Source organism: Pteropus medius, unplaced genomic scaffold (genome assembly GCF_902729225.1).
Source record: "Pteropus medius unplaced genomic scaffold, Ma_sr-lr_union100, whole genome shotgun sequence".
Taxonomy (NCBI): Eukaryota; Metazoa; Chordata; class Mammalia; order Chiroptera; family Pteropodidae; genus Pteropus; species Pteropus medius.
In genome coordinates, this window is record NW_024351730.1 from 21,041,197 (window position 1) to 21,057,012 (window position 15,816).

The following is a 15,816-nucleotide window of genomic DNA, read 5'->3' on the forward strand; positions in this document are numbered from 1 at the left end:
CCTCCTACGTCATTTTATTTCCTGCAAAGCCCTTAATGCTATCTAAGATTACTTTGTTTGTCTATTTATTATTCGTTTCTTAGGTCTTATTCACAGATGTATTTCCCTTCCTCTGAAGAGTGCCAGAAACACAGCAGACACTAAATAAGTATTTGCTGATCAGTAATCACTGAATCAGTATATTATTTAATTTCACGGAAACCTGAGGCTCAGAGAGGGCTGGTAAATGACTTGACTTCTCAAGTCTTCAAGGCATTCTTCTCTACTATAATCCCTGAAGAAGGATATTCTGCAAGTGTGTGAAAGTAATGATTTTCTTAATGGCACTGTCTACCAGTAAAGGTCAGGGTAAAAAAGGAAGAAGGAAAGAATAAAGGAAGGAAATTTACCTTTAAACAAGTACTAGAGCTAGGCACAAAACTGAGTGCTTTCACCTATGCTACCTACTTTTAATCTCAAAGCAGTCCTGCAAGGCTTGACTTTGTTACCCACAATTTTATAGATGGAAACACTGAAGCTCAAAAAAGTTAAATGCTTTGCTTCAGGTGGTATAAATGCTAAGTAGTAGAACTAGATTTTTGAAACCCAGGTCTACCTGACACCAAACTTCTGATTTTTTTTTTTTGTGTGTGTGTGCTAAGATGATTGCTTTGCTAGAAGGATATGTAACAAAAATAGAAAGGAGGAAAATGTGAATTCAGTGCATATCCACATATATTATAACAAATATCTGAAGCACAAGAATGTTATACAGACAATATGGAAAACAGACCTACAATATTCAATGCCTGAGCACATAACTGGATGAATAGAATACAGAGTGAACATTTGGTTCTCTGGCAGAGCTCATGTACGGTATGACATAGAGCAGCTGTCCCCGGGGAAAGTTCTTTGTTTCTAGACCAGTATGACACAAGCAGCATTTGAGTAATTCAGGATTTCTTTCTGCTTTCACTATAAATAGAGTTCATGGAATTCTGTATGTCAAAGTTAATGCAATGAAAAGGAGTCACAGAATATGGAAATAAACCTTAACTGCATAAACTGGAAACATGTTTGGCATCGAGAGACCGTAAAAACGCTGTCATTACTTGGATGGATTCTGAGATCTTATTTAGCATATGAAATTGCAGAGTAGATCCTATTATGTAAGGAGACAGGAGGATAGCAAAATGTGGCTACAAAATGAAGAACTTTGTGCCTTTCAGGGAAGAGTTAACAGGACTGATATACATAGACAGAGACATGTGATAAGAATGTGGCAAATGAATGAATGGGTGGCATATATATGTGACTGTTGCCGAAGCTGGGTTGCTAGATAATCCTCAGATGTCAGATTTCCGTAAGGCCAACATGTGACTCAAAGCTTGCCACTCAACAGAATACTGGGCTGTGCTGGTATTAAGAGGCTGGCTGGAAGCTAGGCTCCCACTGTGCACTAGTCTAACTCCCTGTCGCTTTCTCTGTGTGGGTGGGTGTGCATGTGTGTGTATGAGGGTATACATTTTTATGCAGTGAGTGTTTAAAGAGCTAAGCACTGAAGCTGGATTTCCACAAACGATCATCACGAGCACTCCAGACACACCAAACTTCCTCTTTTGGTATTTTTTTTTCTCCTTTCATCTTTTTCTTTTGCAAATCCCAAAGGGGAGAACCCCCAACATCCAGCTTGCAGGATTGAGATGATTTTCTCTCCCTGTCCATGCGGGTGCCCTCTCAAGGTTAGAACTTGAAGCTATGTGGGACCGGCATATTCTTCAGCACGAGAGGAGAAGAGCTGCGTGAAGGAGTAGCAGACACCAAAGGAAGAGTGACTTTGCCCTGTTAACATGAACAGCAGCTTGCAGGTTAACCTGCCCAGAAGCTGGGCTGCTTCAAGTGGCTCACTCCAGGAGAAGTCTGAGCATTCTTTTTTTCTTTTTTATTACTATAGGATGGAGGATGAAGCTGTCTTGGACAGAGGGGCTTCCTTCCTTAAGCATGTGTGTGATGAAGAAGAAGTAGAAGGTGAGCTTTATGGGTCTGGGGAAGTGTATATTTTTGTACATATGTCTTTGTGGATGATAGCACTCATACATTTCATTATCTTGTATTTTTGAAATTAAAAACCAAGAGTTTCTATGGAGTTTCATTAATCTCCACATTTTGTTTCAACACAGAAAGTAATTTTAAGAACTTCATTGGACCATCAGAATCTGAGTCAAAAAAAGAGAGAGAGGGGTGTCTTACTTTGAAGCAGGTACCTATGTTAGCTGTACCTCTTGTGAAATACAAATATTTTGCCAGGTAATATGAACCACCTTCCAATGACTAATTCGAGGAAGCTGCTAGATTTATATAGATGTATTTGGTTAAATCTTCTATTTTTTCCTTATAGTTTGCAGGGTTGAGAAACAAGTGTTCCAGAAGGAGAATGATGCCATTATTGCCAGAAAAATGGGTCTAAGCTGAGGATGTAAACAATGGTAATCATGGATGAGTCTCAGTTAGGAAGAGATGGATAAACATTTTTTATTTAAAAATCCTTCAGAACCTTTTTTTGCTAATGTTCTCCAGTGCCTATTAAAAACCAAATAAGAGTTAAATTTTATCTTGTGATGTGATGCTTTCAGTGTGTCTTCGCTTCTCTTTGACTTATCAATAATATGAGAATCGTACTGTTTATTTGATAGTGAGAAAGCAGGGCTTAATTAATATTTATTAAAGTAATTATGTGAAGGCATCACACCTATACAAGGTATTACTCATATTTATAATGACATTTAAAAAATAATCGATACTTATAAAGTTAAATGAAACTTGCAGGTGAACCATGTCATAAATTGTGCCATTTAAAACCACCTGAGAGATAATTCATATGTGTTCTGGAAACTATGGTCTGATTGGTGCCATTTGGTAACCATTTAATGCCTACCAAAGACTTGGACCAAAAGGTGGTGCGGTTAGGAAAAAGAAGGTGGGTACTGTGTGTTCTAGAGTGATTCTTCAACCAGACTGATCCCAGGCAAGTGATGCTCCGGCGCCACCTGGAATAGTTTGAACAGTGTGACCATTGTGTTTTCATGTTTCCTTAGTAAGTTTCTTCTGACTGTGTAGTGTTGGAACATTGGTTCCCTCCCTTCCACTTCCCTACTTCCCGCATTTATGCTCTTGAGACTACTAAGAATTTGATACCTAAGTTTCTGAGGAAAAAGGAAACTACAGTATTTTCTTTCATATTGTTTTATGGGTTCCTTGCACTTTTACAACACGACTGTGGGAAAATGTCAAGTTAGTGAAAGCGAAATAGTAAAACTTTTGTTTTAAGATTCTTGTAACCCCTGATGTTAAGTCTCCATTATGGTGACTTTGTCACTGTCCCAGTGTCAAAAAGGAAATAAGAATCTTAAAGTTATAGCATATGGATGTAGGAAATATTGTAGGATTGAGTGAGTATTCTATAGTTTTGACAAAGTAGAAAAATCAGTGAGGAAGCTTGGGACTGAGATGTACTCTCTGTGTGTGTATGTTCCTTGAGAAGAATACTTTAGCTAAGTTCACAGGAGATGTAAATCACTTCTTAAGTTTATAAGGCCTGTAGGATTGCAAATCAATATTGAATATTGATATTGACTGTGATGTTTATTTCCTGAAGTATTTCCTTTGATTTTCAAACACAAAATTAAGATAACAGTGTAATGAATAGGACACAAATCTGTAGCTAGGTTTCTTTAAGGAGAAACAAAGAAGACAACAAAAGGTGGTAGGAACATCTATAGAATTGTGGCTTTGTGGTGATTAAACTTGCCGTATGGATTTTGTATATTTTCCTGTTCTGATAAGACTTATATTTTAATGATTATCTTTCATATTGGTTGGAGTTTAAGTCGATTACATTTCTTTCAAGGCATTTTTAACTAGCTGCCTGTTGTTAAATCCTGAGGCTCTAAAGGATGGTTGTTTATGGTTTCATTATTTGGTGAGAACATCCAACAGTACAGGATCCTCTACAGTACAACTGTTGAAACTACAATTAGGAACTATTAGTTTCTAATTCAGTGCCCACCCAATTGGCTCTTCCATTTTCTCACCTGGTTTCATTTGGCGGAGGTGGAAGCCCTTAAATTTTGTAGTAACTCTAGGTGAAAGTGTAAAGAAGTTGAAATAAACACGGGTTTGGTGGCTTATCAATGACCCTAGTGGTTGACAATGAAGAAACAGATAACTCGACTGTCGAGACTGCTAATAAGGATTTGTATTTTGCATGGGAATGTAGTCCTCAAGGACACGAGTCTATCTCATATTTTTATTGCATTGGGAAAGGTGTATTTGAAGGAAAGCAAACTGTTATCTCCGTCCTGGAGTAGCTGAGTTCTGGCACAAGTAAGTGCTCTTACTTACTTTTTAAGGATCAGAAATTCAAAGGGCAAGGAGCTGGAACACCTGACTTTTCTATTATCAAACATATTTCTTTTTATCCAAGTAGTTCTTTCTCTTGCTTTTAGGATAAATATTGTCGAAGCATATTGCAGCACACCTGGCAAAAGTAAACTTAAAAAAAAAACCACAAAACTTTGCTTTTTAAAGTAATTTGCACAAATAAAATGCTCTCCCATTAAGTGATTATGAAGGTGACTAAGGTCCAGAAGCTCTAGTTACTTTGAAATGTTCATGCTTTTAAAATTCTTCTTAGGGTCCCCAGTTCTGGGGGGATTGGATTCAGCTCAGCCTGAAGGAAAAAGACCCAGATACTGTCTCATAGCTCCTTCTAATGCTGTAGTTCTAAGAAGGGGAGAGATTGAGAGTTCCAACCACGCCCTCAGTTCACCTGGTTCAACTTTACTCTCAGTGGGTGGCATGACACTTAATCCATGTTCTGAAAACTCAATAGAGAAACCATCAACTGCAAAACTCATCTAAGAAAAGAGTGAGTCAGAGGAGGAGTCATCTTCTGTTTCAATAATGAATTTATCTATGTGGGATATATTTAAAGACCTAAACCTCATTTTTATATAATTTGCCTTGTACATTTGTGTTAGTGGTGTAAAGAGATATTCTTTACAAAGGAAACCAAGTGTCAATTTTTAACCTTTAAAATAAAGAGCAGTTTTAATATCTGTTCTTTCATTGGTTACCTAGTACTATGTATGGTTTTGTAAAGTTAACATTTTAGGCACAAAGTGGTTACTGTGGATAAACTCATTTAAAAATTTTAACCTTTCAGATATATTTGTTTCTGTACCAAAAGGCTCCATCTTTCAGCCCAGGCACTTTCACAGAATTGGTCTGTAGATGATGAATTGATGTTACCAGAATGACCCAGAAATGTGGACTGTAAGAACACTGGATTTTCATTTCAAACACATGGTGACAGAGGAAATTGCCAAATTTTGTGGCGTGAACCATGGTTGAGAGAGGTAGAACGAGCCCTAGGTAGCTTTTTCCAAACAGAAGGAAATCTTATGGATGTTTTATCCTTAAAAATGTTAGCCAGGATTTTGGATCCGTATGATATAAACAGATTACTTAATAGTCTCATATTTCGCAATAGGGGAAAAGAGCAAACTCCACCTTATCCTCTGAGATAAGGCCTTGGCTCTGTGGGGCTAGGTAACTCCCCAGCAAGGCAAGCCCTGGCAACTCCGGTGTTATGTGCGGGGCCTTTTCTTAACATCAAGTCTAACCAGCAACTCAGGAAGCATAAAGTACGGCAAGACAATATTGGCTGAAATGTGTCTCCGTTTCTGAAGTCTGATCAGTGCTCTCAAAGCTATGATATATTGTGGTGGCTTTCCTCTTCCATTCAAAACCAAGGCCAAAAGGAAGTGAGCTCCCATCTGTCCAAATGGAAGAATGATTCTTGAAATTCCCATGTCTACTGGTTGACATTAGGAGAGTATTGTTAAAAATGCATGGAATTTACAGGAGGATTATTTTTTGGGAAATAAAAGTAAAAGTAGGGCACTCTCTGGAGCACAATAAATATTTACCAAATATTTGTTAAAAGAAAGAGTGAATAAAAGAATATACAATATAAACTAAATGTTACTTTATATAATCTTCTAAAATTTTTGTTTAATTTTTTAGTTTGAAATTTGGTTCTCAGTATTCTTAGTCAAATGAGATGGTATATTCTCCAGTGATCCTATCCTTGCTGTTACTCCTGTTTGATTTTGCAAAGATCATTGGCATATATATATATATATATATATATATATTTTAATGTATTTATTTTGATAAGAAAAAGAAGCCTCTAAAACACCTCTGCTTTATTCTTTTCTTCTTCTACTCTGTCTTTTGAGGAGAGAAACTAAAATGATGAAATGGTAGTTTCTGTCTTTTTGGAGGTCAGAATCTCAACATTTTACAAACATGAAATCATAATGACTTAAACCTATTTTTCACTAGAGGATATTATGATGATGTGTTTATGTCTATTGGAGGAGGTAGTATTCTAAAGAAAAAGCAGGGCCTGGTAGACATTTGTTAATAATTATAACGAAAAAAAAAAATGTAACTGTTGAGAAGGAGTGAATGAAAACCTATCGGATGAGAAGGGAGGGGCCGAGTTGGGGCTGGGGCTATTCTGAGCACTGGATATAAGTGTCTGGTTGCATTTTGGTGACCTCTTCTCTGCTGTTCACTCTAATTTCTGAGAAACGATGTGTACAGAGAAAACACTTGGGAAAATATTGCTGAAGGAAAAGCCTTCTTAAAAGAAACAATGTACTCACACATTGGAGAGCTTTGAAGAAATGTAGTGAGGTGTTTAAGGGTGGATGCCTGAATAGTAACTTGGGTTTCCCAGAGCAGGTCAAACCTATACAGACCTTTCCCAATGCTCTGCTTCTTTCTCCTCATGGCTTCAGCTGAAAGCCAGCCAGAGGCCCGCATGTAGACAGCACTTAGCTCTGGAGCTGTCTGACACTGCCTGCTGTTTCAGTCAGGTTAAATATTTGTATATAGATTTCTTTAGTTTCAAGGAAATGTGATGATAATTCCACGGTTATTTGAAAATGGACTCAGACATCCTTCCCAAAGTTTTCCAATGGCAGAGAATTCCCTGGTAGTTTAGTATGGCTAAAGCCCTCTTGAAGCTACTTTCCATCCTAGATGTCTACATTCCTTTATGGCAATAAGCCATAAAAAATTGAACTTCGTACTTGGGTTGTTTTTCACATGGATCCAGAAATTCTGATACACTTGTAGCAGTTTCGTCTACAGATTAAGTTTCTCTTTAGAAGCAGTTATATTTTTGAGACATATTGTTTGATATTTTGGGGGAAAGTCTTTATCGTCTGTTTTATTCATGTGTTGTTAAAGCAGAGAGGCTAACCATCAGTTTGGGAATAAAAGTTTAAACTTGCTTTATTGTCGAATCATTGCATAAGTGAAAGACGGAACTTACAGTTTGGAGTTTGGATTTCTTGCTCTGTAAAATAGGAATAATAGAACATGCCATTCACCATAGAACTGTTTGGGCAGTCACCAGGGACAACGCCGCTGTGTCTGGCACCAAGGACAGGAGCGCTTCATACTCTACCACTCTCTGTACTTTTTTCTTTCTGCTTAATAATAGCCTCACCTCTAATTTTTATTTTCACCAATAATTAATATTATTCCAAAAATTTTAAGTGATCTAGATGATATATATTTGCTTAATTCATTTTTATTAACCCCTAACCTTTGCCTTCCTAACCACACTTACCTACTGCTTCTTGTGTTGGAAAAGGCAAGCTAGAATGATCAAGGGAAGGTTCCCAAGACCAGCTGTCTGTTTCTCTTTGGATTCATTCTGATTCCCTTTAAGCTCTGGGTGGGAGATCTGATTTTCATGGTTAGATTTTTCCAATACACATTGCCCCTAATTTGTTAAATTGCCTTCTTTTCCAAGAAGGGCATATTAACTCTTATTGTATACAGAATAAAATACAAACGTGTGCCCGTTGCCTAATAAAGCATGCAAATTTCCTTCTTCTGGAAAACAGATTTAAGTATGCAGTGTTTTTCTACCACAAAGAAGATTCAAAGGTCTATTATATGTACGTGTAATGTATAGCAACATATTTTATATGATACACATACAGGCTATTATGTAATTTAGGTGCCAATTAAATGAGAGTATGCAATAGTATAGAAATAATACTATGTATTTGAACTTGAGCTAAATATTTCCCTGTTTTTATCATCACAAGATTCAGAATCATTGGAGGAATTGAGAATCGGGACTGGTACGGGAGAGCAAAGAATGGAATAAAGATGCATAAAGCTCAGTTGAGTCTCTCTGGTTGCAGTGGTGAGCTTGCTGGTGGGATTTCGTTGTGTTTTATTTTACTTTTTTGGCTGGTCACATTTAGCGGACTGAGGTGAGAGCCTGCCATGACAGAAGTTCACAGAAGATTACAAACATTGTACCCCTGAAGCTGCTGATTGCCAGGTGGGGTGAAGGTGAGGGTAGGAAGGGTGGTGAGTGACATCCACTGACTCAGCAGTACATATAGGTGACTTAAATAACTCCCTTCTTTGAATAACTGCAAAAGCTTTTCAATCTAGCTAATTGTTTTTACCTTTCCGTAGAGTTAGAATTAGAAAGCAGCAATCCCAAGTGCTTTACCCAATGTATTCACCTTTCTTAATATTCTGTTGACTTTGAAAGGAGAACAAACTCTACATAAATATCTTGAGACATTATTCTGCTGACCCTTTTCATAGTGGGATGCTCAATAACATGCTCAATAACTTTTACCAGGCCCAAACTTTTGGAAATAAAAATAAGACCTGAATTTTAGTAATATCAGCCAACATACTGGCTTTAGAGGGCCAGAATTGCACATTTATAGATTGGTTAAATTACCACTCCAGCCTCAGCCGATGAGTAAATTTTCAACAAATAATTTTATCCCTACTGAAAAATAAAGAAGATATCTTTCTATAATGAAAGCTCATAAATGAATCCAGTGATTACACATATTTGGCAAATTAAATCAGCATCTGATTGTTCAGATACTTTTATTCAGTCTGTGCTGTGGGTTAGAGAACAGAGTCGAGAACCAGAAGCCTCGGGACCTGTTTTTGTTCCTGGCTCTGTCCTACCTTTTGGGATGACATGAGAACAATCATACTTGTGTAGTTACATTTTTTTTTTTTTTCAGGCTAAGTGTAGTTTAACCTATCTTCTTGCCCACCTACCAGAGATGCTCTAAGAATTCTTAAAATTATCTAAAAAATACTTTAGTATTTGCAGTAAGCCATTGACAAATTAATTTCCAAATCTTGATTTTTTTTTTTTTTTTTGTACAAAGAAATAAGCATTTGCACTTCCTCATTTCCTAGTTTTGCTGGAGTAGAAGTAAACTAGTTTGAAATTCCAGGATGAATCCTATAAATTTAAGATATCATCTCCCTTGAATATAGCTCCTGTAGGTAATTTATTTTTATGCTCAACACTTTCTCACCAGTGGTTACTGTGACTGCAGAATGTTTTCAGAACTTAAAACTAATACTGATATCTAGTAATCAACAAATTAGTTGATTAGCATCTATGTTAACTGTTCTTATTAACTTTAACCTATGGACAATACTTTTTTTCCCCTTTAAGCTTATGAAAATGTTAAGAACAATTGCAGATGGAAGCTCTAATATGTTGCTTTTCTAGGCTTGCATGTATCACCAAATGTGATAATGTATTCTAGTTAGGGCCACAATTAATGTTCAGTCAAATCAACCAGTCATTATATTTAACGACACAAGACTGATTGATATGATAATGTGGGTGAGTTTACATGAGAGACCAGGGTATACATCTCTTATAGAGTGACATTAAGTTGAGACCTAAAGGATGAAGAGGAATTAACTAGTTCAAGAATGAGGGCAGCATCACAGGCATGCGTGTGTAAAGGCCTAGAGGTGAGAAAGAGGGAGGCTAATTTGAGATGTGGAAATAAGGCCTATGAAGCCGGACCATGTGAATAGGGAGAGAGGTGGCCTGAGTTGTGTGGAGGCTAAAAATTATTTTTTTCCTCCCACCTTCTATGTTCTTCTAACTGGGCTAATATTCAAATGAACAGAGACAGATTAACAGGAGAAAATGTCCAAAGTTTATCATACAAATGCACATTTAGGGGTGCCATGAGAAGGAGACCCGAAATACATTGGGCATTTGAGGCTTATATGTACATTGCAGACAAAGGAAAAAGGGGACAGAGCTCTGGGATTTTGAAGGGGAAATAGGCAATTTATAGGTAGCCAAGACAGAACTGAATACGTGGTAAACAAAATCCTGCTAAGCAACCCAGAAATAATCAGACACAGGTCAGACACAGGTTGGGGGAATCTAGCTAACAGGCCCCTGCTTGTATCCTTCTTATCTAATACTGAGATGAATATGCTAAGTAAGATGCCCTTCCTGGAGCAGGCCTTTCCATCTAAATCTCTTAGGCAGGAAGGCGGGGAGAGTCAAAGTTCTGAGTCTTTTGTTTCTTAATGTCCAGCTTAAAATCAACATCCCAAAGGGTACATTTTGGGGAGGCAAAACTTTGGACCCCTTCAGGTGGATAGGACCCAGATAATTCATGGCCTTTTATGCTATGCTGAAGATTTAGAATTTTATTGAGCGTGCACTGGGGAGCCATTGCTGAGGTTTTCGAAAAGGGAACTGATGATACGAAAGTCGCGTTTTAAAAAAGAGCCCTTTGGCTCACAGAATAGAGTCAGAGGACTGAACTGGGCTCTGTGAGTGCCAACATTTGGAGGCTGAGAAGGAGCAGTCATAGAAGTTGGAGGAAAACCGGGAAGAGGGTGCCTCTGAGGCCAAGAGAAGAGCACTTTCAGTATGAGTGAGTGATCCACAGTGCCGAATGCTGCTGGGAGTTGTGTAGAGGAGGGTAGAAGAGTAGCCAGTGGATTTGGCAAAAGGAAGATCTCTGGCTCTTGTTAGGAAAGAGTCGAATTAGAGTAGATTGAAGAGTATCCAAAGAGAAAGCTAGTTGGGAAGAGACTTTGAGAAATGGTAGAAAACTTTTAGCCTTTTCCTCTGTGTGCTCCATTACACTTAACCAATTAAAATACTTAGAATTGTTATAGAATTTTTAGAGCTAGAAAGGATCTTAGAGAAAATTTAGCTCAAAGTTCTCACCTTGCGGATGGATAGATGAGCCCTGGAAAGGTTAAAGTGATTTGCTTGCAGTAACACCAGTAGTCATTAGAATACCAAGGACAAAGAGCCAGGCTTCCTGACTTTCCCAGGTTAGTGCTCATTCCAAAAGAGTATGCTTGAGGTCTGTTCTCTCTGGAGCGAGAAAGGAAATTAGAGATGGTTGAGAGCTAGAAGCAGCACCTGAATAGAAGAATAGAAAGTAGAAAGAACCGAAAGGAGGAGAATAAAAGTTGTTGCAAGAGTTTAGGAAAAGATGAGAGAGAAAGAAGACACAAGCCCAGCTGGCCTCATCATTTGAACAACTGCAGGTGATCAATGATCAGTGGGAGGACAGATGTCACAGCCAGAACATCTTCATATTCTGGGGCAGCTTATGGAACTGAGGGTTGTGGATTTAAACTTGTCATTCTGTGATTGTAAGAGAGAAACCTTTTTAGAGAATTCCTGAGTCCTTTTTTTTCTTCTAACTAGGTAATTACTAAGTTGAAAGGACTAACTTTTTTTTTGGCTGTTTTGCACATAGTGGAACGATCAGGGGCTGGTATCACGGTAGTGGGAAAGGGGGAAAGAAAACCTTAGATATCTTGGGAGTGTCAAGAGTCCCAGGTCTCTATATCATTAACTGACTATTTGGCTTTAGGCGGTCCACTGGTAAATGAAGAGGTTGAATCAGGTGATGTTTGTCATTTCAACTCCGAAAGTATGATTCTGTGCTGTTGTGTCAGTGAATGCCATTCTCTTTTTTTGGTTGCATGTGGAAAACCATAGTCATGAAGATTCTGGGATTGGCTAATTTAAATCTCTCATAGCACTTTCCTTAGTTCTTGGTCATTGTTTTAACCTTTCAGCATTATCCACGTCTCACCTATATCACAGATATGTGAATTATGTGAACTAATGTTAAATATTTGACACCTGATTAGCCATGAGTCCACTAACTCTGTGGTGGATTATCTGTCTATAGCAGCTAAAGACTGTTCTTCCTATTGCCCAGCCAGGGCTTAGGCCAGTGCTAAAAGGGAAGCCATAATGGAGTGGGAGATGGACAATGTGGTTGAGATGAGAGTGTGAATGTGTCCATTTATGTGTCACTCTAAGCTGCTTCTTTGGCTGCAATTGCAAATCTAATTATCAGTGACCATTAGATTAGCCATTGTTTTCTCTTTTCCAACCCTATTTCCCATTCAGTTGTACAAATGGTGACTATAAGAGAAACAATGAAAACTGTCAGTTCTCTGTGGTTGACTCACAGGTGGATTTTGTCTGACTGCATGTATACTGCACATTAAAATCCTCCAGTTCTTTTGGGGTTCTGGGTGTCAAGATAAGTAGGGGTTCCTCTCTTCATATTGGGTGGTTCCTTTTTGTTCTTAGCAGTGCCCTGCCTGGCACTGGCCTTCCCAGGCCGTTTGGCTCCACTCTACTCTTTTAAGTCAAATAAAAGGATTAACAGATCTGGTTCCTGGGGGTTGGCACACACTACATGAAAGCTCCAGGGGAGACTCTACCCAGGGCAGGGTGCAGATTGCCAGGCACTTGCTTCTGGGCAAGATGAGGAAAGACTAAGGTTATGGAAGGTGTTCATTCTGTTAAGCAGATAAACTCTGTATAAGTAAAACAGCAGACAGGGGGACAGTTAGACTTGACCTAGACCTGGCTACTCTGTCCTGCTCAGGTGGGGTGAATGCCCTGTTGTGCCTGTGCTAAAGAACAGAGGGGCCTCGAAAGTTATTATCGAGCTCAAGATGGGTATGGATGCGGAGAAATAGTGCTTTGTTTTTTTCCCCTTTGACACGTGTCAACTTTATTTATTTTGTGTCTACTTTGTCAACATTATTTGATTTGTCTATAAAAATCTCTCTATCTCTATATATCTCCCTAAAGAAATGATGCAGATTTTACATATATATATATATGTATATATACATAAATATATACATATATAGAGTGAGAGAGATTATATTTTATATCTATACCTATGAATCTAAAAGAGATCTAAAAGTTAAAATTACTTTGGAGAATCAACTTTTTAGAGATTGTGAAGCACCTCAGGAACTGCAGTTTATAAAAGATAAGGTGATTTTTAGTCCTCTTTATTCATTAAAGTAGGTTCTCATAGTACCTTTAAGTGGTTGTTGTAGCCTAGATATTTTCAGTAATTGATGATCACTAAACATAATAAAGTTGTATTTCTTTAAAAACATTCACCATTTCAAATATTTATAGTGCTGGTCAGTTTTTGACTCTGTTATCCACTGTTAGCGATGAAAACTGTGATGGAAGCTTCAGTGTGTTGGTCTTAGGAGCTGCACCTGAAGACCTTAGAAGTTTTTTGCTAAATACGAGCCGTTTGGAAGCAGATGTTGAAGTTTCTGAGCTAAAGGACGGGAGTTGACTCCCTTTCAAGACCTTTCTCCTGTAGCTGTTTTCCTGGAGATTGTTATCATCTTTATCAAACATTAAATATTAAAAGTTCTATGCCAGTAAACACCAGGTAACAAGCTGAGATTTCTTATCGGTCTTGCTTAGGGAAACTCAGGTCACCCTAAGGATTTCTGGGAGGCAATCAGTGAACAAAATTCCCATGAGGTTCAGTGGGAAGAAAACTATGTCCCTGTTTTTCATTGTTTTATTATTTATTTCTTTGCATGCGTGATCCTAAGTGTAATTAGTATTAATATTAAAATATATTACCCATCAGCATTTAAAATGATCTATAAATAAATTACATATGTAATATGTAATTATCTATTAATAAACATATGCATTCTTTTTTCCTATGTGCAAAGTTGCCTCTATCCAAAATACAAAAATAGAAATCATCCCTTGTCCTGGATGGTGGTGTATGTTTGAAATGTGGACCCTCATGCAAGCATTTTGCAAGGGCTGACTTGCCCCCGTTAACTGCAAAATCTCACCATGTCTTTCGAATGAGATTTTCTTTTCACAAGCTGGTATTGATGCCCAAGTAACTCAGCAATTTTACTTTGGTTATAGCTTATTAGAACTGCTTAGGGACACTCTTATGGGTTTGTGAGTAAAAAGCTAGCAAGTCATTTGTATTTCATTTATTAAAGTTTTTAGGATTATACATACTATTCTATTTCTTGTTATTTAAAGTGCCGAACACAAAATCTCTGTGGCATCTGGACTTAATACTGTCATTCTATTTAAGGATTCTTATGCATGTACTTCTAAAATCATCTTTGAGATTTTTTCTTTTGGCTGAAGAAGTAAAGTTTTTATGGCATCTTTGTGTAATCTATCACTCATCCAGGGTCTTTGCCTCTTCTACATTTTTTAAATTTCATAATTAGAAAGAAATAATAAATATCTCTTAATTTTGCCTCCCTCCCCTACATCCCGTTGGCAACATGTTTTAGGCATCTTGGCATAAGACCAGGTTACTTTAGATAAGCCAGGGAAGGCAGTGTTTAAGTTATATTTGGAGAATCTTGCTGATTAGTTCTAAAAGAATGATATAAAGTGCCAAGTGTTGTGAAATCTTTGCTTTAAACTGGAGAGAAAAGAAATTCAGTTGATTATAGAAAGAGCAATAATGTGGATAAGAATCAAACTCGGAACATCGTCCATGTTTAATTAGAGAGATGTATGTAGGAGTCTGGGGGTAGAGAGTAGGGATGGCTAGGGGTAGGTGTAGAGGAAGGTAGATTTCTGGGCAAAGATTTAGGCCTATAAATTTAGATCTATCTGAAGAGCCACCAGAGGACAGATGTAATTTTCGCCCAGAAATCTACTTTGTGATTACCTCCAGCTACCTCTAGCCATCCTCATTCTCTACCCCCCGTATTGACATCTCAGGTTTTAAAAAATATTTGTATATTGCCTTGCTTCAAAAAAAGTTAGTGTGAAGGGAAAAAAATGGCTGAAAATATGGAAGAGTGAGGTTAATGTATAAAATGCATGTAACAAAACTCTACCCAGGTTGGCCCGAGAGTCATCTCTTCTATTTCTGGCAGTCAACATGAGGAAGGAAACATAATCAGTTGTAAGATCGATGGCATAAATATAGTATATATTACAACAAAACAAAATAAAACAAAAACAAAACACCACCAAAGCAGTGATGAAGTGCTCGCTATTGTTAATATTGACACTCAAGAGAGACTTCTTTTGTGGGATTTTATGAGTTCACTGGTGACAATATCCTTGACTTCCCTGAACTTTGGTTTCTTTGCTTGTACAGTGGGGATAATAGCAATATTTAATTCTCACAGTTGTGAAGACTGCATGAGATAATAGAAGAGCCCTCTAGCCAGAACCTGGCACATTTGTAAGGACTCAATAAATGATTTCTATCATCTGTGTGTACTGTAAACACATCAATATGTTTCCAAAAGGAGCTAATAGATCTATCTTGCATATAGAGGCATATGTTATTAATCACTCAGTTCCTCAGAAAATGTTTGGTATAAAACCCTTTTCTGGTTTGATGGGTTTAATTCTCCAAAGTCTTAAATCATCCTTGGTAGCAAAGTGGATATCTGTGAAAGCCTCTTTAACTTGAATGATTAGAGAGTTACTAAATATAAGGGTTCTCTGTTGGCCTGAAAACATGATAGCCACTATCAGGATTATTTGTTTAGAAATATCTTAGGAATTGGGAGAATAGGACATGAGAGCTTCACAGTACTTCACAGTTTTCAACTGAGGTGGAGCAG

At 37.6% G+C, this 15,816-nt stretch overlaps 1 protein-coding gene and 1 long non-coding RNA gene across 10 annotated transcripts in view; both read left to right on the top strand.

The window, feature by feature from the left end:
- Window positions 1–15,816, top strand: part of SLC4A4 (solute carrier family 4 member 4) — a 357,503-nt gene that overhangs the window by 91,336 nt on the left and 250,351 nt on the right. For 7 of the 9 annotated variants that reach the window (XM_039845398.1, XM_039845397.1, XM_039845399.1 and 4 more), the window contains one exon: window positions 1,934–2,007. In XM_039845398.1, coding sequence (XP_039701332.1) covers window positions 1,935–2,007 — 73 coding nt within the window. In that variant the 5' untranslated portion in view covers window position 1,934. Of the gene's footprint in view, window positions 1–1,397; window positions 1,602–1,914; window positions 2,008–15,816 lie in introns of those variants that run through there. The other 2 variants (XM_039845401.1, XM_039845403.1) reach the window with 2 other exon arrangements.
- LOC120588180 (uncharacterized) lies at window positions 2,032–2,590 on the top strand. Its single transcript, XR_005649152.1, has 2 exons — window positions 2,032–2,286; window positions 2,378–2,590. It is a non-coding gene; the product is annotated as an uncharacterized LOC120588180 (long non-coding RNA).